The sequence below is a fragment of the Gracilinanus agilis genome, chromosome 1 (assembly GCF_016433145.1).
Source record: "Gracilinanus agilis isolate LMUSP501 chromosome 1, AgileGrace, whole genome shotgun sequence".
Lineage (NCBI taxonomy): Eukaryota > Metazoa > Chordata > Mammalia > Didelphimorphia > Didelphidae > Gracilinanus > Gracilinanus agilis.
The window spans coordinates 288,240,770-288,267,965 of NC_058130.1; the positions used below are offsets into that span (position 1 = coordinate 288,240,770).

The 27,196-nt window shown below is 35.2% G+C and overlaps 1 protein-coding gene across 1 annotated transcript in view; it reads right to left on the reverse strand.

Moving 5' to 3' along the window:
* Nucleotides 1-27,196, reverse strand: part of MCC (MCC regulator of WNT signaling pathway) — a 182,951-nt gene that overhangs the window by 19,847 nt on the left and 135,908 nt on the right. The window contains exons 13-14 of the mRNA XM_044680147.1: nt 8,669-8,903; nt 6,310-6,516 (exon numbers count right to left, since the gene is read on the reverse strand). Of these exons, the coding sequence (XP_044536082.1) occupies nt 6,310-6,516; nt 8,669-8,903 (442 nt within the window). The remainder of the gene's footprint in view (nt 1-6,309; nt 6,517-8,668; nt 8,904-27,196) is intronic.

Sequence of the window (27,196 nt, forward strand, 5' to 3'; positions counted from 1 at the left end):
TAAAAATAAACGTGCTGATAATGAAATCAACAAAATAGTAAATGGACAAGTTAAAATCACAAACAGCCCAAGAAAAAGAAAAAGAATTCTTAGGTATACTATACAAAGTTATATCTTAAGAAAATAGAGAATACAAAGGAGAGGAATTCTTTAAAAGTTAAAAAATGTCCAAACAAATAGAGGAACAAATGGATAATTTAAATAATCCATTCTCAAAAAAAAAAAAAAAAGAAATAGAATTAACTGTGAAGGAATGCTAAAGGCAAGAAAAATCTTGTGATTCTGATGGATTTTCATGAATTCTAATAAACTTTAAAAACATTCAGTATCAATACTACACAAATTATACACAAAAAAATGAGAAAGAAAGCAAACTACTAGATGCCTTTTTGTGAAACAAATACAATGTTAATATTAAAACCAAGTTGGATAAGGCAAAGAAAGAGAAATGTAGACCATTATCATTAATGAATATCAATTTAAAAAATTTGAATAAAATCTAGTCAAATTATTAGGATTAATTAGCAGCTAAGGACAGAGTAAAGAATAGTGGTTAAGGTTTCTTTTCAGCTGTGTGGGGGTTTTTTTTGTTTGTTTTTTTGGTCAGGAAAGACTAGAAGTTCTATATTTTGTTAAACATTGATTACTCCATTGAAAGATTATGCTCAGTTTTGCTGGGTATGTAATTCTTGAGACCTACTTTCCCTTTTGGAATATCCTATTCCAGATCCCTTAATATAATCCAATGTAATCCTGGATGTGTTTCCATAGTATTTGAATTGTTTCCTTCTGGCCTGGGAGTTCTGGAATTTGGTTATGATAGTCCTAGGTATTTTATTTGGGGTCTTCCTCAGGAGGTGATTGGTGGATTCTTTTAATTTCTATTTTCCCCTATGGTTTGAGGATATCAAGGCAGTTTTCCCTGATGATTTCTTATAATATGGTGTCCAGGCACTTTTCGGGTATTCTTGATGATTCTTAGATCCTCTCTCCTGTATCTATTTTCTAGGTCAATTGTTTTTCCAATGAACTATTTCAAATTTTCTCCAATTTTTTGCATTCTTTTGATTTTGTTTTACTGTTTCCTATATTAGCTACTATATGCCCAATTCTAATTTTTAGGAAGTTATTTTCTTTCTTGTGTTTTTGTGTTTCCTTTTCTATTTGGCCAATATTACTCTGTAAGGAATTGTTTTCATCAGTGACTTTTTTTTTAAACCTCCACTTTCTTTTGACCTACTCTAACTTACAGGGAGTTGATTTTTTTAAAATGAATTTTCCCTTAGCTGTTGAGTCTTTCTGTCAAGTCTCTTATTATTTGATTTAAAAATTCTTTTCAAGTTCTTTTAGGGTCCTTTTGGGCCTGATATCCTTTCCCATTTTCTTTTGAGGCTTCGTATGTTTCTTTTTTGGCATTGTTCTCTTCTGAGTCTGTATTTTTATTTCCTTATAAATTAAGTTGTTTCTATATAGTTCTTTACTTTTTGCCTTTTTCAAGATTATTTCCCCCCAATTTGCCATGAAACCTCCTCCTGTTGATTTATATCTTCCCTCTTCTGGTTGTCAATTGCCCCAGAAGCTCTAACTTTTCTTGAAGGAGGAGGCTATACAGGGAGGTACTTCTCTGAGAGGCAATAGTCTCTCTTAGAAAGAAATCTGTGGAGATAATATCCAGTGTAAAATCTCCATTTCCCACTATAGAATATCTCTCACTTTTCAACCACTATCCTAAGATTTCCCTTATTTTTTCCCCTTTTCTACCTCATCCGTTTTTCTTCTGGAGTCTCTCCTTCTTGAGAGATTACAGGAGTTATTTCCCTTTCACTGTTAACTATCGATTTGATAAATGTACGTCATTTTTTATCTTATATCTTCTTTCTCCCCTCTCCTGATTTATATACCCTTCCATTCTGCAGTTTAGTTGCACAGTAAACACTGATTCACCTGAAGGTGAAGATTTTGTGAGATTTAATCCATGATTTTTGCAGGCCTATTCCTCCATTGCCTTCTCTTTGATTTTGGTTTTCATTTATCCTTGTTTCCTCATCTTTCCTCATTTCCTTTTTTAGAAAGAAGTCTCTTAAGTGTATTTCTCTTTCTGAATAATTTTTTCCCTAGATGAATTTATTTCATTTCCTGTGACTTCTTGGTTGTTATATATTTATATACTGCTAGGTTTCTTCCTTCTTTAATTCCCTTATGATTTTTTTTTCTGTTATTACCTTGAAGATCTTGTCCTAAACCTTGTGTCTTACTCTTAAAAATATAAATTCTTATAGGAGGTATCAGAGCATGGCAGCCAATAGGTGTGGGATATGCTTAGTGAATACATTAGAGACTGTGGTTTAGCCTTTGCTATTTTAAATGCTGTTTTTAGTTTATATTGTTATCTTACAGGTTTATTGGATCATATGGTATGGGGAACTTGCCTTATCTCTTACACTTAATTTCCACATTGGAAAGCTTTGAGAAGTTGTAATTATTGTAGAAAATGTCTAAGTCCTCAATATTGTTGATCATCTGATTTGGTAGTTTCCTCATTCGCATTCTTTTATTATCTATTTAGTTGCTGGTGTGTTTGCATAGGCAAAATTAGTATCATTTTAAAATGAAGTGACAGATGACCAGTTGAGAATGATCTCTAATAGAAAGAGGGAAGGGAAAAGAAAACTGATTCTTTGAAAATAATTCTTTAATGACATACTCACTTAACTTAAAAGAAAATAACCCTTACTAACTAGTATTAATTCTAAGACAGAAGAATAGCAAGGACTAGGCAACTGGGAGATGACTCTTTCAGGTCCTACTGACTTCATCCTGGTGTTTAATCCACCGTGCTACCTAGCTGTCCTGCTCACTTAACTTTTATCCATATATTTCTAGTTATTTTGCTCTTATACTATTTACTACCAAAATTCCTCCCACAAAATTCTTGAATAACTTATTTGATTATACAATTTCAATAACTAAAATTTTATAACTCTTTTGGTTCCTTTGTTATATTTATGGCCATCTTTATCTTTCAGTAGGAATAAATTGCTGAGAAAACATTATCCTATATATTTTCTCTTCAATTCAATCATCTTCTTGCTTAAAATTTTTAAAATGGCCATATTACAAGGGCATAAAACCTTAAAAAATAAAAGGAAGAAATATATTTATTGACCACAATATAACAAAATTTATCCATTAGAGATAGGACCAAAAACTAACTAGAAACTGAATAAATTCATTCAAAATAATTGGTGGACCTAAGAATAAATCATAGACACAATAAGACAACAATGAAAAATATGCAAAGCAAATATGAGAAAATACAAAAATTTTTGGAATGAAGTCAGTGAAACAATCCTAAGGGAAAATTATATCTCTCAAAAATTTCCTTAATAAAAAAGAGAAACCATTTTATCTAACTACATGTCAACAAAACTGTTAATAAATGAAATGGATATTGATAAAGATATAAAATGGCCAAGTTAACAAGAATAAGAAATGCAGAATTTAGATAACCCAATCCCAGAAAAACAACCCAAACAAGACACAAATGAACTCACAAAGAAAATAACCCTAAGACTGTTTGGATTTATGATCAAAATCTATCAAATGTTTAAATAACTATTAAATCCTATATAGTATGTCCTAAAATTCCTAGTACAGCTTTAAGCTTTTAGACTCTTGGGACACCATTATATCATATAAAGTATTTTCATAAATAGAAACAAAAGGAATCTCACCAAAATCATTTTATTATACAAATGTTGTTTGTTTCCTAAACCAAGGAAAGTAAAAACAGATAATAAAACTCTCGTATGGGTCATTATTTCTAAAGACTATTTATAAAAACATATTAAATAAAATATTTGCAATGAAGCTACATCAAAATATCACAAAGATTATAAACTTTGACAAAGATTTATACCAAGAATAAAGGGATGATTTGATATTAGGAAAATTATAGACCCAATAGAACAGAGTAATATTAAGAACAATAAAATCATATGATTACATCTAAACATGCAAAAAAAGCTTTTAGTAGAATACAATATCCATTTATGCTTTAAAAAAAAAGGACCTTTCCTTTCTATGCTAAGTAGCATCTAAAACCAAGAACCAGAATTATCTATAATGGGGATAAACAAGAGATCTTTCTTATAAGATCAGGGAAAAAGTAAGGATGCCCATTATCTCCAAAATTATCTGATATAACACTAGAAAAAGTTAGCTTCATAAACAGGAAATTGGGGAAATAAGCATGAGAAAATAGGAAACATAATTAACATTTTTTGTACATATAGTTTACTCAGAAAAGCTTAGAGTCAATTAAAGCTAAACAAAATAACTTAAAGCCATAGGATGGGGGCAGCTGGTGAGTTCAGTGGATTGAGAGCCAGGCCTAGAGATGGGAAGTCCTAGGTTCAAATCTGGCCTCAGATACTTCCCAGCTGTGTGACCCTGGGCAAGTCACTTAACTCCTATTGCCTAGCCCTTACCACTCTTCTGCCTTGGAGCCAATAAACAGTATTGACTCCAAGACAGAAGGTAAGGGGCTAAAAATAAATAAATAAATAAAAATAAAGTCATAGGATAAAAAGTAAATGATCACTATTTCAATGTATTTTCAACCAACCTACCAGGAAGAGATACATTCCATATAAGTACAGAATTAAAAAAAAAGTTCAGGAGTCTAACATAGTGACTATGTGAATATAACTTGGACATATAACTGAGAAAATATAAGAAAAAATGAAAATACCATTTAAATTTACTAATTTAGTGATATAGCAATTAAACTATCAACAGGCCATTTCATAGACTCTGAAAAAAAATTGAGCAAAAGCTCTAAAATCTTAAGATAAATAATGGTAAAAAGAAGGGATAAAAAAGGAGTCTAACAGTTATTATATCTCAAATGAATAGGTTAATTCTTAGTAATCTCAAAGATCATAGCATTTAGTATAAGGACTGACAAAAATCGCTGGGAAAGCTGAAAAGCAGTTTCTGAGGAATTAATTTTAGACAGATGACTTAATGTAAGAGATCACATTAGAAATTAAAATATCAAGGAAGACAATATGTGGAAGATTTCATGATCAAATGAGATAGAAAGGATCCAATAAGATACAATGAACAATTCTGATGACATAAAATTAAAGTTTTGCACAAAAATCAAATGCAGCTAAACTTAGAAAGTAAATATTTAACTGTAAAAAAACCCAAACTTTTGCAGCCAATTTCTCTGGGGAATGTCTCAGTCCCAATATATGTTAAGGATTTGATTCAATTACACTATAATGAAAGTCATGGTAAAAAAAACAAGAGCAATCAAAGCTATAAAAATTCCAATCACTAATAATTAGAGAAATTTCCATCAAAGCAACATTGAAGTTTTACCTTATACTTTCTTCAAGATGACTAAGAAGGAAAATGCAAATGTAGGAGACATTGTAGGAAAACAGGCAAATCAATACACAAAATTTTTAGCTGTCAATTGGTTTCAGTCATGCTAGAAAACAATTTGGAAATATGCCTCAAAAATCATTTATATTTGATGCCTATAATACAAAAAAAATAAAGAAAAGAGAAAAAAAGATTGCTTCACAAAAATATTTATAACTGGAAACTGAAGGGATGCCCACCAATTGGGCACTGGTTGAACAAATTATGGTACATGATAAGGTACAATGATATTTTGCCATCAGAAATGATGAAAGGGATTATTTCAGAGAAACCCGGGAAGGCTTGTATGGATTGATGCAGAGTGAAGTGAGCAGAGGCAGGAGAATAATACAGTAACGCCCTTATTATACTGACAAACAACTTTGAATAACTTAAGAAGTATGATCATGCAATGACTACTTCCTAACAGAGAAGCGATGGCCCAAGATGAAGAATGAAACATAAATTCTGGACATGGAAAATATGGGACTATATTTTGCTTAACCATGCATATTTATTACAAAGGCTCTACCCCTCCTCCCAGTGACCATGTAGAAGTGGGATGAAGGAAAAGAAAGGCTTGTTAACTGAAAAAAAATTAAAAACCAAAAAATCAAATTCTTATCATTGGAGAAATTAGAATAAAAGGCAAAGTTTTCAAGTGCAGTGAAAGACAAAAATGTGTGAAGTGATGATGGTTTTTGACCCCCATTTTGAATCCTAACCTCTGAATCCACTCTGGGTCCTAGTCATAGTAGTGAAATGTAGAATTGCTTTCTTCCATTCTTCCCTTCCCCATCATACTACCCTTTCAGCAGTCCATCTTGATCTATTTGCCATTCAAGTGAATGACCAGCATCCGCACTCCCTTACCTTGCCAGTTTTTTCTTTGCTTCCACTGTTGGTAGAACTGAGTGACCTCATTTTTTGTTCCTTCTGTTCCTCCACCTCAGATTTGAGATGTTCAATGTGTACCAAATATGCTTGTTCCTGTGCCTCTCGAGTACTCAGCTTCAGTTCCAGAGCTTTCTTCTCTTTCTCCAGTAGGTATAACTGGGCTTTCAGCTCAGCCATTTCCTCCTATGGAACAAATATAAGAAGGCGTATGATCTGCTAATTCACAGAGAAAAAATCTCATGACCATTCTGATTATATCCACCACAAATATGTGTTAAATAACTCCAACTGGGCCCTTCCTTCTTTAAGGCAATATTTTTATATCTCCCAAATTAACTCATTTTCCACTGGGGCTCTTCCAAGATCTTTCTGTCTCTCTCCAACCTTCCCAGAATGCCTCCTTCTCTGTCAACCCTCTCACCTGAGAACCTTGCCTCAAATTTTACTGAAAAAATTGAGCTCATTCTCCCATCCTCTTTTGGTTATGCTCTTTTTAGATTCTGACTGTCATCCATTGTGTTAGGTAAGTAACCCTCCCGGATTTTATGTCATCTGCTAATTTGATAGGCATCCCACATAGACCTTACTAAAGATTCAATTCTTCGGAGAAAGTAATATAAAGAACAAGTAAATTAAGCATTTGAGCTCATGTTTGTAGAGTCCAGAAAGTGAGCCCTGGGCTCTAATGGAAGTTAAAGTGAATTATTTTACTTTCCTCTCAAACACTAACAAAAAAAAACAGTCCAATCTCTCAGTTTTAATTAGCAAACAGTGATAAGGATGAGAATTCTATTGGCAGTAGGATGGGAATAAATATTTATTAAGCATCTTCTATGTGCTAGGTGCTATCTTAAGCACTTTATTAAATATTATCCCATTACATCTCTTAGGCAGATAGTATGACCCAGATAGACTAAAGCCTGGATTTGAAGGCAAAGGGTGTTTTGTTTTGTTTTTTGAAGAGTTTGGCAAATGAGATGTGTGTCTTCTAAGCAATCCAGGTCTCTGCCCAAGCATTTCACACCTTTGCCTGAGTGGAGAAGGTAGGGCAGAATTGCCCAGAGCAAAGGAAGAAGAGATGCTTAGGGATAGCCATTGGTGTGCAGTTGTTTTAGCAGACTGGAGCCATGAATCATCTCCAGGAATTATAAACCATCATCAAAAGAAAAAAATGAGAAGTGAAGCAACCAAAAGCAGAATAATTTCTCCTCGCTTCTGAGGGGGGGGGAATGGTTTTTTTCTCCCCAGTAGGAAAGATCCTGCCCACTTGATCTACTCACTATATCCCTTCAACTAGTTTCTGAGGTGACAGAGACCAAGAACTAAAATAGTCACCATAATTTACTGAAGAACATAATGTTCTAGATGTGGTCTGACAAAGGAAGACTTGACTACGCAGGATCTATCACCTCCCTTGTCTTGCACATTTTACATCTCAATACCATCTAATATTAGCACTCCGGGCTGTCAGAATACTGTTGACTCACAGTGAGTTTATTTTTTCAGAAAAAATTCTGTATAATTAGATCTCCCTTATCTTGTACTTAAGACTTTTATTAAATACCTACTATATACATTACTGTGCAAAGAACTGAGATTATACTCTCTGCCTTCAAAGAGCTTGCAATCTAGTAGGTGGGACACACACAAATTAAAATAATATAATCCAGAGTAAGATTTTGGGATTATTGGTTTCTACAGTTCTCTTCTTAGACTTTGGCACAACCCTCATCTCTATGGCTATAAAATTAATTTTTTGCCCAGGTGTAAACCCCTTCACCTGATGACTATTCCCTCTGTACTGTCATTCTTCTTTAGATTAGTCTTGTCAGTGATGAGCAACCTTTTGAGCTTGGTGTGTCACAATTTGCCAAAAAACTGAGCAAAACTCGGGTGGTATGTCACTTGGAGAAAAAAACCCATAATTTCATGATATTTATAGTTTAAATAACATATTTCTCTGTATGCAGCCGCATGTCATCGAAAATGACTATGTGTGTCAGTGCTGACACACATGTTAAGTTTGCCATCAGGGCTCTAGACCCTAATCTAGTTTCTCAGTAATAAATTTATCAATCTCTTTCTCTTGAAAATAATTGAAATATATCACATACTTTCATAACCTCTCTAATTTTAATCGCTTGTTCTTTTTTTTTTTTTTGGTAGGTCAGGAAAATGAACCCATATATTCTCATTCACTCACTGTAATTTCTAAAGTTAATCTATCAGTTGATTTGTTACCCTCATTTATCAGTGGCATTTCTGGGGAGAATTTCTAAGGTCTTCCATCCAGTGTCAGTCTGGCAAATATAAACAGTAGTCACTGACCATGTACCTTCATTGCCATCAGCTCCTGCATCAGCACAGCATTTTCTAGATCTAATCTCTGGCTATCTCCCCGAGGCTTGACATCATAACTAAGAGGATCAATATGGATGCTTTCCAACTCCAACATGGTCAATTTGACAGCTGCCCTGTCATTCTTGAGCTGCTGAATATAATCCTTTAGCCTCTGCTCATCTTCCTTTGTGAATTCTGTATCACAGCTACTAGCGGTAGAGCTGGTTGTGCTGGATAGGGAAAAAAATAAAACAAACAACAAAAATCATATGTCCTACACATATTTCCATGGCTCAGTGTTGGTCACAATGAATACGAGAAGATTAGAGAGTGTGGGTATTCAATGTCATTCACAGTCCTACTAAATTTTCAGAGGTCCCTAGGTAAATGGGCCATAAAAGAATATCAAATGTGTGGAACACAGTTTATTATAAAAACTATAGTTGCTTATATGCACCAGGTGCTCAAAGGTCCAGAATCACTTGGAGATTTTCCTCTACAAAAAATAGAATGTTTCTCCTCTGGAGGTGGAGGTATGTGTGAGAGAATCCTCTAGGTTTCTAGAATAGGGTCAATCTTCAATAGCTATAGGATATAGTAGAGACCTTAGGCCTATCTAGATTCTGATCTCTCTACCTGCAATATTTCTCATGATTCCAAAACCAATCTGAAGAGCTGGATAAATCATCTGGCAATGTCTAAGAGTCTATGACTATCAAATATTCCAACCTATGCCCGACAGGTTATGAGACTAGGAGGCTCTAGTAAATGCCTGGGTCATCACCCTGCAATTTGGTGCTAGGAAATTATAATAATGGAAATAAAAATAATAAACCACTGAACCAAATTTATAAAAATATAAGTCATTCTCCAATTAATAAATGTTCAAAGGCTATGAACAGGCAGTTTTCAGACCAAGAAAATGAAGTCATATGATAATCATATGAAAAAAATGCTCTACATCAGTCTTGATTAGAGAAATACAAATATAAAAGAAAAGGAAAATCTTACATATTGGAAGGGATATGGGGAAGTTTGGGAAACTAATGCACTGTTGGTGGAGTTGTGAACTGATTCAACCATTCTGGAGAGCAATTTGGAACTGTGACCAAAGGGCATTAAATCTATGTATAGCATTTGACCAACAATACCACTGCTGGGGTTGTATTCCAAAAACATCAAAAAAAAAAAAAAAAAAAAAAGGAAAAGGATCTATTTGTACAAAAATATTTATAGCAGCTCTTTTTGTGGCAGCAAGAAATTAGAAATCAAGAGGATGTATATCAGTTGAGGAAAGGCTGAACAAGTTGTAGTATGTGAATATAATGGAATACTATTATGCTATAAGAAATGACAAGAAGGATGATTTCAGAAAAATCTGGGAAGACTGGAATGAAGCAAAGCGAAGTGAGCAGAACCAGAAGAACATTGTAAGAGCAATATTATTTGATGAACAAGCTTGAATGACCTTGCTATTCTCAACAATACAGTGATCCAAGACAAAGATTTATGATGAAAAAATGCTATGCCTCCAGAGAAATAAGTGATGGAGTCTGAATGCAGCCCAAACCATTATATTTTGCTTTCTTTCTTCTTTATTTTTTGTTTCAGATCTCTTCCAAAAATGACTAATATGGAGAAATGTTTTACAGAGTTGTACATGTGAAATCTATACCAGAATACTTATTGTCTCAGGGAGGGGAGAGAAGAGGGTGAGAAAGAATTTGGAACTCAAAATAAGAAAAAAAATTTAAGTATATTTTCCCAACTTCTATTCCCTTATTTAACAATAATGATAGTTGATATTTATAGAGTACTTCAAGTTTTGCAGTTTACAAATATCCTCTCATTTTCATCTTCTCAACAACTCTGGGAGTTGGATGTTATTTATTATCCTCATATTATAGATGAGGAAACAGAGGCTTAGCAAGGTTAAGTGACTTGCCCACTTTCACAATAAGTGTGTGAGGCTGGATTTGAATTTAGATCTCTTTAATTCCTGGGCCCTAATCACCTTAACCGAGTTGGACCCTAATGATTTTAAATTTTATTGTATTTTCATTAAGTTATAAGTTATTTTATACCACTATACTTCCGTTGTGGATCAATCCCTATGAGATCTTTGGTGAGGAGAGTGAGAAGGAGGAGAGACAGGACAATTCTGATAGGCAGGAAGACTCCCCTGAAACATCAATGGAAGGAAAAATAAGGAGATGTTTTTTCAGGGTTTGGAATAGAATTGGATGAGGGATTTCCAGTAGCATCTTGGAAATAGCTCATACCAGCACGGGAGAACCACATTTGCAGCACAGGAACTGGAAACACTACAAATCAGAGCTGGATTTTATTATTTTGTAGATCGTCTAGACCAAGGTCTGGCAAACTATTGCTCATGAACCAAATTCATCCTGCTGTCTGTTTTCATATAGCTCATAAACTAAGAATGACTTTTATGTTTTTAAAATATTTCTGTTATATTTTACTCAGGTCAAAGGATATACAAAAATTAATGGATAAATCTGTCGTCTGGCTGTAGTTAGCCAAACCCTGTTTTAATTTAAGAAAGTGATACAAAAATTTTAATGCACATTATGTACTTTTAATATTTAACTTTATGTAATATTTAATCATATCATTCCAAGACCTATAGTTATTTAGAGTATGCTGATTTATTTCCTCATCAGTAAAATTTCAATGTATTTCAATTAACTGAACTTAGAGGCTCCCCCCCCCCATCAATGCCAATATTATTAGATAAGCTGGAGAAATCTTCTTTTCCCAAAAGCCGTTATTAGTAGTTCTTTATTAAATCACTTAATCTCCTAGTATTAAATATTAAAGTTACTAGACATATAATTTACTAACAATGAAGTAATTAATAAAACAAAACACTATATTTATATTTTAGCTGTGTGAACTCATACCTTCACCATGATGGCAAATGACTTTCCTTTACTTCTGACACCATTCAATTCACTCAAAAAAATTACATAGTCACTTATCAAAAATTCTTTTCATTTTATTTGCAACATAACTTCCAAAAAGAAAGGTGGTCTCTCTCTCTCCCCTTTCTTGTTTTTGTTTTTTGTCTTGTTTAGCTTTTTCAAATCATGGCATGAGAAGAGTCTTCAGTGGCAAAAACCTTTAATTCGATAATCTCCAGATTTTCTCTTCATAAAATTATGCCTATTTTTTCATACTGTTAAAAGCGAAGGGTTAGTCTAGCAATAACTCTACCCTTAATTAAAGTAGTTAATTGAATATTAAGTAAAATAAATAAAACAAATATTAGATAATTAATAAATAACACAAATACTTAAAATTATCCATCTCCACCTAGAATTTCAGGAATTCTATTTTAGTGTTTAATAAGGGATTTTTTTATTTGTTCTTTTTCTAATTTTTTTAGTTATGATATTTCATTGATCTGCTCTTTCTTCTTTTCATTGTTTACATGCTTTAGGGATGTAAATTTTCCCCTAAATATTGCTTTGGTTGCATCTCATAAATTTTGGTAGGCTTTTTCATTATTGTCATTATCTTAATGAAAATACTAACTTTCTATGATTTGTTGTTTGATTGCACTCATTTTTTAGGATTGGATTACTTAATTTCCAATTCATATTTTAAAATGTTGTTCCAGAAACCTAGAGAAAACAATGTAAGGAGAGAATCAAACAATGTCAAAGGTTGCAGAGAGGTCAAGGAAAATGAAGATTGAGAAAAAGCCACTGGATTCAGCAATTAGGAGATCATTAGTAACTTTGCAGAGAACAGGTACAATGGGCAAAAGAGATTTAGGGATGGAAAGGTAAAGCGAGGTTTTTTTTTTTTAGGGTGGGAGAGATATGGGCACATTTGTAATTAGTAAAGAGTGTGTTAATAGAGGAGAGTTTGAAAATAAGTGAAAGTATGGGGATGACAGAGAAGGTAATCTGTCTGAAGAAATGGGATGGAAAGGGGCCATTTAACCATGTAGAGTGATCTAAGAGAGTAATCTAAGACTGAAGCTTGGCTGAGCATAATTGGCAATGAAAGGGAGCTAGTGATTCAAGAGGGAAGTAGAGAGTTGAATTGGTTCACTAGTGAGTGGACAGAGAAAAGATGAGAAACTTTTAGTTAGTGAAAGGGAAACAGTCTGGGAAAGAATTGAGGAGTTAAGATAGTGGAAATAACAGTAAGGATGAAGAATAGGATTACGTAAGGAAAGGTAGAGAGACAGATGAAAAGACAATAGAATATGATTGGCAATTGGATTTGGGAATTCTTAAACATGGAGAGAGTAAATTTGTGGGTAACGGCAAGAGCAAGACTATTACCACCTTTATATGAGGCTCAGGTGGGGTGGAGGAATAGCTCATGAGAGTTGAGCAGATTAAGGAACTGACTAGCTAGGGCATTTGAAGAAGAATCAATATGTATGTTGAAGTCCCCTAGCGTGAAGGCAGAAATTGAAGAGGAGTTAAAAATTGTAAGGTATCAAACTTACTGAGGAAGGAAGGGTCAGTTGACAACAGCCATTAGTGATTTGATTGAGTAGTAGATAGGAATATTTTGAATGTTAAAGGAAGAGGTTACTAAGTGTTAGAGGAAGGAGGAGAACCTGAAAGGAGCAGAGTATTCCATCTCCCCTGCCTTGACCAGTGAGTTGAGGAGAATGAAGAAACAGCCCGTCTTGGTAAGAGTGGCCAGGGTGGCTGTATCATCAAAGGGAACCCAGGTTTCATGTAGGAGGAGGAAAGAAATAGATTCAAGATGAAAGGAAGTTTGTTGCCTATGAAACAGGCATTCAAGAGGGCACAGTGGAAGGGCTGGGTAGAGTTAGAATGAAACTCTGGGATGGGAGGGTTGAAGGGGATGGGAGAGGAATGAGTTTTGGATGATGATCTATGGGAGTGTAGAGTCACTGGGATGTGACAGATATGACCAGGTATGAGAATATTCAGCTTTACGTGGAGGTCATTACCTCTATACCCTCCAAAGAGAAGTGTAACAGGAGACGTGAGGTGTGGAATTACTGGGAAAGTTGCTTTCTTTACTCAGGAGTTTTTCTACATCCCAGCTGAGAGATCAGGCTTGCAGGAGGAGGTCAATTGGGGAATGGCTTGATTTTTTATACAATTGATTTAACTCCTTGTATATTTGAGTAATTAGACCCTTGTCAGAGTTTTTTGTTATAAAGATTTTTTCCCAATTTGTTGTTTCCCTTCTGATCTTGGCTACATTGTTTTGGTTTGTACAAAAGCTTTTTTAGTTTTATATAATCAAACTAATTTATTTTACATATTGTAATTTTCTCTAATTCTTGCTTGGTTTTAAAATCTTTTCTTTCCCAGAGATCTGACAAGTATACTATTCTGTGTTCACTTAACTTATTTATGGTTTCCCTCTTTATATTCAAGTCATTCACCCATTCTGAATTTATCTTGGTATAGGATGTGAGATGTTGATCTATACCTAATCTCTCCCATATTGTTTTCCAAATTTCCCAACAGTTTTTGTCAAATAGTGGATTTTTGTCGCAAAAATTGGGCTCTTTGGGTTTATCATATACTGTCTTGCTGACGTCACTTACCCCAAGTCTATTCCACTGATCCTCCCTTCTGTCTCTTAGCCAGTACCATATTGTTTTGATGACTGCTGCTTTATAGTATAGTTTAATATCTGGTACTGCTAGGCCCCCTTCCTTCACATTTCTTTTCATTATTTCCCTTGATATTCTTGATCTTTTGTTTTTCCAAATGAACTTTGTTATAGTTTTTCCTAATTCAGTGAAAAAGTTTTTTGGTAGTTTGATAGGTATGGCGCTAAATAGGTAAATTAATTTGGGTAGAATGGTCATTTTTATTATGTTAGCTCGTCCTACCCATGAGCAGTCAATGTTTTTTCCAATTGTTTAGATCTAGTTTTAATTGTTTGGAAAGTGTTTTGTAGTTGTTTTTGTATAATTGCTGTGTTTCTTTTGGTAGATAGATTCCTAAGTATTTTATATTATCTAGGGTGATTTTAAATGGTGTTTCTCTTTCTACCTCTTGCTGCTGTGATGTGTTGGAAATATATAGAATTGCTGATGATTTATGTGCATTTATTTTGTATCCTGCAACTTTGCTAAAGTTGTTGATCATTTTTACAAGCTTCTTAGTTGATTCTTTAGGATTTTTTAAGTAGACCATCATATCATCTGCAAAGAGTGATAGCTTAGTCTCCTCATTGCCTATTTTAATACCCTCAATTTCTTTTTCTTCTCTAATTGCTACTGCCAGTGTTTCTAGTACAATGTTAAATAATAGAGGAGATAATGGGCATCCTTGTTTCACTCCTGATCTTATTGGGAAGGCTTCTAATTTATCCCCCTTGCATATGACGCTTGTTGATGGTTTTAGGTATATACTGTTTATTGTTTTCAGGAAATGTCCTTCTATTCCTATACTTTTCAGTGTTTTCAATAGGAATGGGTGCTGTATTTTGTTAAAGGCTTTTTCAGCATCTATTGAGATAATCATGTGATTTTTGTTTGTTAGATTGTTGATATGGTTAATAATGTGGATGGCTTTCCTAATGTTGAACCATCCTTGCATTCCTGGTATAAATCCCACCTGATCATGGTGGATGATCCTCTTGATCACTTGCTGGAGTCTCTTTGCTAGTATTCTATTTAAGATGTTTGCATCTATGTTCGTTAGGGAGATTGGTCTGTAGTTTTCTCTCTCTGTTTTTGATCTACCTGGCTTTGGAATCAGTACCATATTTGTGTCATAAAAGGAATTTGGTAGGACTCCTTCTTTGCTTATCATATCAAATAATTTGTATAGTATTGGGATTATTTGCTCTTTGAATGTCTGATAGAATTCACTTGTGAATCCATCAGGTCCTGGCGATTATTTAGGTATTCTATTTCTTCTGCTGTTAATCTAGGCAATTTACATTTTTGTAAATATTCATCCATATCTCCTAAATTATTATATTTGTTGCCATATAATTGGGCAAAATAGTTTTTAATGATTGCCTTAATTTCCCCTTCATTAGAGGTGAGGTCTCCCTTTTCATCTTTAATACTGTCAATTTGGTTTTCTTCTTTCCTTTTTTTTTTATTAGATTGACCAGTACTTTGTCTATTTTATCTGTTTTTTCAAAATACCAGCTTCTAGTCTTATTTATTAATTGAATAGTTCTTTTACTTTCGATTTTACCAATTTCCTCTCTTGATTTTTAGTGTTTCTAATTTAGTTTTCATCTGGGGATTTTTAATTTGCTCACTTTCTAGTTTTTTGAGTTGCATGCCCAATTCATTAATCTCTGCCCTCCCTAATTTGTTAATATGTGCACTCAAGGATATAAATTTCCTCCTCAGTACTGCGTTAGCTGCATCCCACAGAGTTTGGTAGGATGTCTCATCATTGTCATTCTCTTCAATGAAATTGTTGATTGTTTCTATGATTTCTTCTTTGACTAGCTGGTTTTGGAGAATCATATTATTTAATTTCCAATTAGTTTTTGATTTGCCTGTCCAGGTGCCCTTACTAATTATTATTTTTATTGCATTATGATCTGAGAAGGTTACAATTATTATGTCTGCTCTTTTGCATTTGTTTGCAATGTTTCTATGCCCTATTACATGCACAATCATGTGCAGATGAAAAGAAGGTGTATTCCTTTTTGTCCCTATTTATTTTTCTCCACATATCAGTTAAATCTAATTTTCTAGGGCTTCATTCACCTCTCTTACCTCTTTCTTATTTATTTTTTGGTTTGATTTATCTAGATCTGAAAGAGGAATATTTAGATCTCCCACTATTATGGTTTTACTATCTATTTCCTTCTTGAGCTCTACCAGTTTCTCCTTTACAAATTTAGATTCTATGCCATTTGGTGCATACATATTGAGCAATGTTATTTCCTCATTGTCTATACTGCCTTTTATCAGGATGTAATTACCTTCCCTGTCTTTTTAAATCGTATCTACTTTTACTTTGGCTTTATCAGAAATCATGAACGCCACTCCTGCCTTTTTTTCTCATTTGAAGCCCAAAAGATTTTGCTGAAGCCCTTTATTTTAAACTTGTGTATGTCCACCTGCCTCATATGTGTTTCTTGTAGAGAACATATGTTAGGATTTTGGTTTCTAATTCACTCTGCTATTTGCTTCCGTTTTATGAGCGAGTTCATCTCATTCACAGAGTTATAATTATCAGTTGTGCATTCACTGACATTTTTGTATCCTCCCCTAGTTCTATCCCTTCTTCTTACACTATTTCCTTTTAAACCAATGGTTTGCTTTAAGCCAGTAACCCTTGTCCCCTCCCTTGATTTACTTCCCTTTTTACCCCCTCCCTTACTATTCACCTCTTTTTATTTTTAAGACCTAATGAATTCCCTCTCCCTTCTCTCCTCCCTTTTTTGACCTCCCCACTCCCCTGCTCCCCTTGGTTTATCCCTTCTGACTTTCTCAGTAAGGTTAGATAGAGTTTTATATCCCAATGGATATAGCTACTCTTCCCTCTCAGGGTTAATTACACTGAGAGTAAGGTTTAAATATTACCTCTTAATGCTCTCTTCCTCTCTTTCTTATAATAGTATTCATCTGTTCCCCTTCCTATGCCCTCTTTGTGTGTAATAGAATACCCTATTTTTCTTATTCCTTCAAGATTCTCTTGGTGCTTCTACTATTCACCCCCCTCTTTCCCTCCCACCCATATCATCTTAGAACATTTAATATTCCAACCTCTCCCTATGAATAATTCTTCTAATTATTATAATAGTGAATGCTATAATGGTGAACAGAGTTCACTACAGAGAATTATACATAACATTTCTCCACATAGGAGTACCAATAATTAGATCTTCTTGAAGCCCTTAAAGAGGCAAATTTAAAAAATATGAGTTTTCTTCTTTTCCCTTCTGTTTCTTATTTACCTTTTTATGTTTCTCTTGATTTTTGTGGTTGAATATCAAACTTTCCATTTAGTCCTGGTCTTTTCTGTGCAAATACTTGGAAATCTTCAATTTTGTTGAATGCCCATACTTTCCCCTGGAAGTAAATAGTCAGTTTCGATGGGTAGTTGATCCATGGCTGAAGGCCTAGCTCTCTTGCCTTTCTGAATATCATATTCCAAGCCTTGCGGTCTTTTAGTGTGGAGGCTGCCAGATCCTGTGTGATCTTGATTGGTGCTCCTTGATATCTGAATTGTCTCTTTCTGGCTTCTTGTAAAATTTTTTTCTTTTAGTTGGAAGCTCTTGAATGTGGCTATTATATTCCCGGGGGTTGTCTTTTCAGGATCTAGTGTGGAGGGTGATCTATGGATCCTTTCAATGTCTATATTGCCCTCTTGTTGTAGAACTTCAGGGCAATTTTGATGAATAATTTCTTTTAGTATGGAGTCCAAATTTCTATTAATTTCTGCTTTTTCAGGAAGACCAATGATTTTCAGATTGTCTCTTCTAGACCTGTTTTCTTGATCTGTCATTTTCTCATTGAGATATTTCATGTTTCCTTCTATTTTATCAGTCTTTTGACTTTCCTTTATTTGTTCTTGCTGTCTTGATAGATCATTGGCTTCTACTTGCCCAATTCTTGTCTTTAGAGACTGGTTTTCTGCTATAAGCTTTTGATTTTCCTTTTCAGTTTGGTCTGACCTGTTTTCCAGCTGTTTGATTTTGGTCTCCAATTTGCTTATTAATTCTTTTGATTTGGGGGCATCTTTTTCTAATTGCCCAATTCTAGCCTTTAGAGACTGGTTTTCGGCTACAATCTTTTGGTTTTCCTTTTCAATCTGGTCATTTCTGGTCTTTGATTTACTTGCCTCACTTTCCAATTGTGAAATTCTGCCTTTTAAACTGTTATTTTCTTGCCAGATCTCTTCCATCTTTTTCATGATCTCAGATTTGAACCCTTCAAGACCTTGTGACCCATTTTCATTGTTTTGGGAAGGTTTGGATATGGTTACTTGTTTGTTCTCCTCTTCTGTTTGCTCTGTTGTCTGATTTTTTTCTGTGCAAAAGTTGTCGAGTGTTAAAGGTTTTTTCTTCTTCATCTTTCTCTTCTGGTTTTCCTGATGATTCTGGCTTGCCATTGTAAGCTGAGTGCCCTCTCAGCTTTATGCTAGCACTCAGGATCTGTCTGCGCTCTTTAGACTCCTGAGATCTCAAGTCTAGTTGTTCTGGGACAAGCCTCCTGGTGGTCTCCTTGCTCGTTCTTCTGCCTGAAGCTCCTTTAACAGTCTCAGGGAGCTGCTTCCGCAGTAAAGCACCTCTCTGCACTGGGTCCCCACTCAAGGCCCGCTCCTGCACTCAGAATCAGCCCCTTTGCCTACGCCTTAGTCCGCGCCTGTGTCAGCTCCTTCGCCTGCGCCTGGGCTCAGGGTCTGTGTTCAGAGTCTGTGAGTTCTTTAGCCTCTTGAGGGGTCTTAAGTCTTGCTGTTCTCAGGAACAAGCCCTGGTGAGCTGCCAATGACTTAATGGGTGCCCCAAACTTGCTCTGACTCTTGTACGCTGGCTTTGGCGTTATAGGTGGTGTGGGGTGAGGGAGGGGGTTGCTCTGCTCCTGTTTTCGTGAGAGCTGTTTCACCCCTTTATAGCATGGAAATGCCCCGATTCCACGTACCTTAGATGCTGCACCCTGTTGTGGGGTCCCTTCTTTCCTCTGGATTTGTTTTTATGTCTTCTTGAGGAGTCCTATATGTGTGGGTTAGGAGAGGTCAAGCAGCTGCTTTTTACTCTGCCTCCATCTTAATCCTGGACCGGATTATATTGTGACTTTGTTTTTGTGTTTTAAAAAATTTTTGTTTTTAAAAAGTTTTTAAAGTGACAAAAGTCAAAGAACAAGAAAAATCTTTCTTGAGAAGACAAAAGTTCTTTTTATTATCATTTTTTGGGTATTGTAGAATATCTGTGGGATACCTAAGGAAGTGGCCTGGGAGGTTCTAGCATCTCTTAGGGTCAAACTACCCTCTCCCTACCCTTATTAGTTGCTTTGATTTACATGTTTTTCTAAGTGGGGACTTCTATAGCTTAAGACTCCATTACTGCATGATCTTAGAAAGAGAAATGGCAAACCACTTTGCCATTTATCTTTGCCAAGAAAATTCCAAATGGGGTCACATCAGACAACTGAAATGACTTGACAATAACATTACATCATCATTAGGAAAATCTGCCCAGCCTATAAGATGAAAATAGTCCAATGCTGCCACTGGTGTTCAATGAGGAAATATTCTCCAAGTTTAAGTTCTATTTCAAAATGAAATCAAAAGCAATAGATACTTAAACAAACAAACAAACAATTCTTACTTTCTATCTTAGAATCAATACTAGGTATCATTTACAAGTTAGAAGAGTGGTAAGAGCTAGGCAATTAGGATTAAATAACTTGCTCAGGGTAACTTAGGTCACATTTGAACTCAGGATCTCCCATCTCCAGGCCTGGCTCTCTATTCTACTGAGCCACCAGGCTGCCCCAAAAATAGACAATTTTTTACCCTTTCTTCTTCCCTTGTTTTTTCACCAATCCTGCTTGCCCAACACCAACCGTAATAAATTACTCCTTTTGGAATGCTATTGAATAGAGGTAGAAGTCACATAGACTTTAGTCTACCAAAAATTTATTTTGTCTAAGCTCAACTGGGTCCTCAATTTAGCAAGGCCACTCTTGTATTTATCTATAACTCTGTATACAACAGCCTAAATAAGTTGTCATAAATCTTTTCTTTTTAAACCTCCTACAATCCAGATTTATTAAATATTTCCTTTTCTGCATTCTATTGTCTAGAGTCTAGATTCTAGACAAACTGGCCTTCTTTTTGTTTCTTACTTAGAGCTACTTCCTATCTCTGTGCTTTGTGAAAAGTCTGTCTCTCAACTGCTCTCCTTTCTCATCTCTGCTTCCCTTTCCCTTTCCCTCCACTGGTCCATCCATCCCCAGCGGTTATTGCTCCACATCTTTCCCTTTTGTGGCTAACATACTTAGGAAAGCTATCTATAACAGGTGTTGTGCATCTTTTTTTCTCAACTCTCTACAATCTGGCTCCCAACCTCATCATTTAACTGGAACTGCTCTTTCTAAATGGTCTCTTCATTGCCTAAAACCTTTTTCTCAATTATCATCCTTCTTGACATCTCTGCAGACTTTGATACTGTCGATCACTCCATTTCTGTCCCTTTTCCACAAATGTGGGAAAAGAATTGATGTGGTACAATTGAAAAGAAGTAACTGGCTATGGAATCAGAGGATTTAAATTCACTGCTTGCCTCAGACACCACCTTCCCTTCTCTCTAGTTTTTTTATAATACTCTCCTGTTTCTCTTCCTGTCTCTGATTACTCCTTGGTTTCCTTTGGGGGTTAGTTATCCAGGTGATACTGTGAGCGTTCCCTAAGGTTCCATCCCGAGTCCTCTTCTCTTCTTTCTCAATATTATTATTTCATTTAGTTAACTTTTTGACTCCCATGTAGTTAATGATTATTTCTACATTTATGATTCCTAAATTTATCTGCTCTAACCTCTCTCCTAATCTTTAAACTCACACTTCCAACTTAGTAGACATTTTAATCTTGATGTCCAATAGACATTTTAAAATCAACAAAGCAAAAAAAGAACTCATTTTTTGACTCCTTCCTAAACCCTTCCTCCTTCCAAACTTTTTGATTACTCTTAAGGATACCACCATGATCCTCCTAAGTCCCTCAGGCTCACAATGTGATTAACATTCTCTATTGCTCTTTCACGCTTTCCATAAATAATCTGTTGCTACAGCTTGCCAATTTTACCTTTAGACATCTCTCCTATATATCTCCCATTTTCTCCTCAGAAACGGCTACTACCCTCATGCAGGTCTTTATCTCTTCATGCCTGAACTGCTATGATAGTCTGTTGGCTTGTCTGACTGCATCTTCACACTCCAGTCCATCCATGATTCAGTTGTCAAAATCATCTTCCCTGAGGTCAGATCTGGCTAGGTCATGCCTCTGACTGATGAACTCCAGTGATTCCCTATAATCTCTAGGATCAAATATAAAATTCTGTGTGGGATTCAAAGTCCTTCATAACCTGTCTCCCTACCCCCACCCCAAACTTTCTAGCCTTCTTACAACTTACTAAGTCCCACATACTCTTTCCATCTAGTACCATTGGACTTACTGCTGTTCTTTGAATATGACATTCCATCTCCAAACTCTAGTCATTTTCATTGGCTCACCCATGCCTAATCAGCTCTTCTACCTCATTTCAATCTCCTGGCTTCCTTCAAATCTCAGCTGAAATTTTACCTCCTTCTGGGAGTCTTTTCCAAATTCCTTTAATTCTAGTGTCTTCCTTCTGTCAATGTACTCTCCAAAGCTTCCCTGTACATAGATGTTTGCTTGTTGTCTCCCCTACTAGATTGTGAAATTCTCAGGCTTAGGAACTATCTTTTGCCTCTCTATGCATTTCCAGAGCTTAGTACAGTGCCTGGGTCAGAATAGGAACTTAATAAATATTTTCTGACTGCCTAACTTTGCCTCACTGAGACTCACTGTATCTCATTAAGATGCAAGTTTCATAAAAGTATTTTTTCCATTTCAATTTTGTGTCCCCAGAGCCAAACACACTGTAAAGAATAGGTATTTAATAAATTCTTATTGGTTGATTTCTCTATTCTTCACATCACACTTGACTGTCTGAGCCTGATCCTGATTATTATTCCTTACTTTCTTTTTAGAATAAATACTAGGGATTGGCTCTAGGGCAGAAGAGTGGTAAGGGGTAATAGAAGTTAAGTGACTTGCCCAGGGTCAGAAGGCTAAGAAGTATCTAAGGCCAGACTCAAACCCAGGACCACCAAACTCTAGGCCTGGCTCTCCATGTACTGAGCCACCCCTGAAAGTCTCTCTTAAATTCTTCCAATGAACTATTTCTACATAGGCATTGTTGATTTTCTACCAATCCTTTAAGATTAAGTCAAATATTATACTCTCCACAAAGTTTTCCAATCTCTTCCCTATCAAATTAGTGTTTTTTACCTACAAATTAGTTTTTTCATCTTCTTCTAGAATAAAATTCTTTTTTCATCTTCTTCTAGAATAAAATTCTTATATTATATTCATGAAATAAGAATTTCTTGAGTATTTATATGTGCTAACAAGGTGCTGGGAAAACAAAAACAAAAAGGAAACCATCCATATTTACAGGGAGGTTATCTCCCAGTCTGTCCCTAATTTCATCAGTGTAGAGAACTTAATGCCTCTAAGATAAAATACAGCATTGACTATTTCTCTTTCTGATGTATCTTTTCTTTCTTTGTGCAGAGGACATTGCAACATTTATGTCCTAGACTCATGTTTAGACTTCACCAAAGGGAATTTTTAATGAGGAAATTCCTTTTGTAACTTGTAGTCTTAAAGAAATGCCCAAAGCACTAAGAGGTTAAGTTATATTTACCCGTAGCACAGAGCATTTATTCATCAGGGGCAAGATTATTAGTCTTCACGACTCCAGGGCTGTCCCTTTATTCACTTGGCCACACTGCTCCTGAATGCTATTTAATAAAATGCCTGATAAATTCATGGATGAATTGTGGGAGCTAAGACTCCCATTTTCTCCTTTTGTGGGAAATGGAATAATATGAATTCACCTTGTATTCCAGAAAACCTCCACCCAAAAGAGATCCTTAGAACTAAAAAGGATCACTTAAAAAGATTCAAGAGAATTTGAAGCAATGAGACTCAGGGCTGAGTTGGATGCATGTCAAATCCTTTCAAAGAATATTAGTTTTCTGTGTCCCCCTCCCCTAATCTCCAACTGTGTGTGGATAAACAAGAAAAGATCCTGGCTGCCTTTTGTTTCCAAAAGTGGTTTTGAAAAGGGAAAAAAATGTACTTGGTAGATGTATCATCATCAAGCAAAAACTGTTTTTGCAAAATGAAAGCTTAATTTCCAGATGAGCAACAAAATGCCCTTCTAACCCCAGCTCTCTCCCCTACCCCCTCCAGAATTTCAGCAGGGAAACAGATCAAGAAAGGTTAATTACAATTTGACTTTATGTTCTTAATGCTAAGTGGCGGAATATGATTATGATAATGTGAAAAAAGGAAATCTTATACTGTACTTGCAGACAAAGCAGTCTGTGGTCTGTCTCCTAGAGACAGGCCGTCAGCTGGTGGCTGAGGTAGGGTTAAGTCATCCATTAACTCTGCTTGTCTGGAATATTGTATGATCTCACTTGTCAGCAAGGGAATACTGTTGGAGGTTGTATTATATCTTAGTCATTTGAAGAAGAATTCAAGGCTGTGTACGTTAGGGGGAGGGGCCCAAGGGAATACAGGCACGAACAGTAGATAAAGAAGAGCTGAGCTTCCCCTGCTTGGATTTCTTATGTTTTATTTATTCTTATGACTTCTTAGGTTATTATTTTGTATTTCAGTGGAGTAATATTTATTTTCTCCCTAGTCTAAGTGATATGGAGAAGCTAGGGCAGGATTACTAGACTTCTCTTTTACTTTTGGTCTTGCTTGTCTTCATATGCATCTGTTACTTGCCAGTGTATCTTTCAGAATATATAGCAGGCACTGTGCAATCCAAGTGGAAAAACCATTGGTAGTGTTACAAAGATACTCCTTAGTTTTTCCCTTTGACCTTAAACCCCCATATTCCATCCTTAGTGCGATATGAACCACATGAGATACTTCCATTTGCAGTTAATTTCAAATTTCATCTCTCTCCCCCCATTTAAAAAAAAATGCACTATGTTTAACAGAAGTTTAAAAAAAAGTCAGTTGAAAAACATTTATTGAATGCTTACTATAAGCCAGGCTAGACACAGGGAGAAATACAGAAAAAGAAAAAAAAACAGTCCTTATCTTGAAGGAGCTTAAAGGGGAAACAACATGTAAATAAATAAGTACATAGAAACAAAAGCAGGAAGATGGTAACCTTAGAGAGGAAGATTCAAAAGGCTGAGGGGAGAGAGGGACTGGGACCGGATTCTGCAAGGCATCTTCAAGGCAATCTTGAAGAATACCACAAACAAAGGAGGGGAGGGAAGAGTATTCCAAACACGGAAAAGAACTTTGTGAGGGCAAAAGAACAAACATGGGAAATTGAATGTCACATGCAAGGAAGAGCATGGGAAATAGAGTATATAAGAAGAATGGAAAGCTAGGAAGGAACAAGGTTTCAAAGGACTTTATTTTAGATTTTAGAGGTAATAGGGAGCCAGTGGAGTTTACTGAGTAGGGTATAGAATGTGTGTGAAATGGGCAACTTAGACCTTATGAAAATTACTTAAGCAGCTGTATGAAGGATGGATTAGAGTGGTGAGAGACTAGAGGCAGAAAGACCAAATAGAAATCTGTTGTAAGAGTCCAGAGATGATGAGGATAAAATGACAGAATAGGAGTGGAATGAAAGAAGCAATAAATGAGCAATATTGCAAAGGTAAAAGATAACAAGGCTTGGCAATTAATTGTACATATGGGATAGGGAGGAAAATAAGAATCTAGGATAACCCTGGGATGGTTCAGAACAGGGGGGAAAATTCACTCACTCATACATTCATTCATTTATTTTTATTGATTAAGAAAATTTTTCCATGGTTACATGATTCATGTTCTTTCCCTCCAAAAATTTTTTTACAAAAAGATAATGAGTTCTGTTTTGGATATGTGGAGTTTGAGTTGCCTTTAGGACATGCAGTCCGAAATGTGAAATAGGAACTAAGACATTCAAAAAAGGCCATAGTTAGTCAATGACCTAATGAAGAAAATAAAATATTTGAAGCATTAAAAAAAATGTGAAATGGGCTGATGGGGATATTATTGGGGATGTAGACACTAAATGATAACTCTAGTCCAACTAGCAATAATATGGAATTAGGTCTTAATCAATGATACATGTAAAACCCAGTGGAATTGTGTGATGGCTAAGGGGGAGATGAGGGGGGTTTGGGGGAGAAGAAAAGAACATGAAACACACAACTATGGGAAAATATTCAAAATAAAAATTTAAAAAAATGTGAAATAGGCAGATTTTTGTTTCAGAGTGGAGCTCTGAACCTCCAGAGGTGGTAATTGAATGCATGAAAGGTGATGAAATCACCAAGTAAGATAATATATAGAAAAAAGAGGGCTCAGGACAGATACTTGGTGGTAAACTCACAGTTAGTAGGAGTGACATGGTTGAAGATCCAGCAAAGGAGAATGGGAGAATGAGAAGAAGCAGATAGACATAGAAGGAAAACCAGGGGAGAATAACTCCAGAATAGAGAGTATTCTGGAGAAGATCCAAGGTTTCAGAGAGATCAAGAGGGATTAAGATTGAAAAGAAGGCAGGCACAAGATGACTAGTAATTGTCAAATTGATCTTACTAAGGTACAGATCTGACTAAATCATGCCTCTTCCTAGCCCCATTCAACTAGTTCCAGTAGCTTTCTATTACTTTAGGGATCAAATGAAAAATCTTACTGTTTGGCATTTAAAGTCCTTTAAAACCTGGCATCTTCTTATATTCCTAGCCTTTTTCCATATTACATATACTGTGATTCATTTATACTGTTTCTTCCTCACAATTTACAACATCTCCTAACTCCATGCTTTCTCACCCATGCCTGGAATTCTGGTCTTCCTTATCTCTGCTTCTTGGCTTCTTTCAAGTCTCAGTTAAAGTCATACCTTCTGCAAAAACCCTATTCCATTCCTCCATAATTTTAGTGTTTTCTTTCTAAAACTATCCCCAATCTGTCCTAAATCTATCTTGTTTTTTGCATGTTGTCTCCCCAATTAGACTATGAACTCCTTGAGAGTGGGAGATTATTTTTGCTCTCCTTTTTATCTAAGAGTTTAGTAGATTGTCTGGCATATAACGGATACTTAATAAGTATTTGGTGACTGATTTAACTTTGGGGGGCTCAGATTAAATTGAATGATGATAGTGGAAGACAGAAAACAAAGGGATTAGAAGAAAATGAGAATGAATTTATGTTAAAAACACTAAGAAAGCATGGGAAAAAATGGAACTTTTCTTAGATTAAGTAGTATCTATCTAAAACCATCTGCAATATATAAAGAAGAAACCAGAAGCCTTTTCCATTAGATTGGGGTGAAACAAAGATGTCAATTATTAACATTATTATTTTTTACTAGAAATGTATTTTTCATAGCAATAAAACAAGGAAAAGAAATGAAAAGAATAAAAATAAGCAATGAGAAAACAAAACAATTGCTCTTGGTAGATGATATAATTTAGAGATGATATATTTTGATGATATATTTAGAGAACTCTAGAGAAGCAACTAAAATTTTAGTTGAAACATTTAACAACTTTTAACAAAGTTACGGAATACACAGTTCACCCATATAAATCATCAGCATTTCTAGAAATTACCAAAAAAAACCAGCAGGAAGACACAAAAAGAGAAATTCCATCTAAAATAACTTCAGACAAAATTCTTGGGAGTCTACATGTCAGGACACACATAGCAACTATATGAATAAAATTACAAAATGTTTTTCACACAAAGATGGATCTAAACAACCAGAGAAATTGTTCATAGGTTGG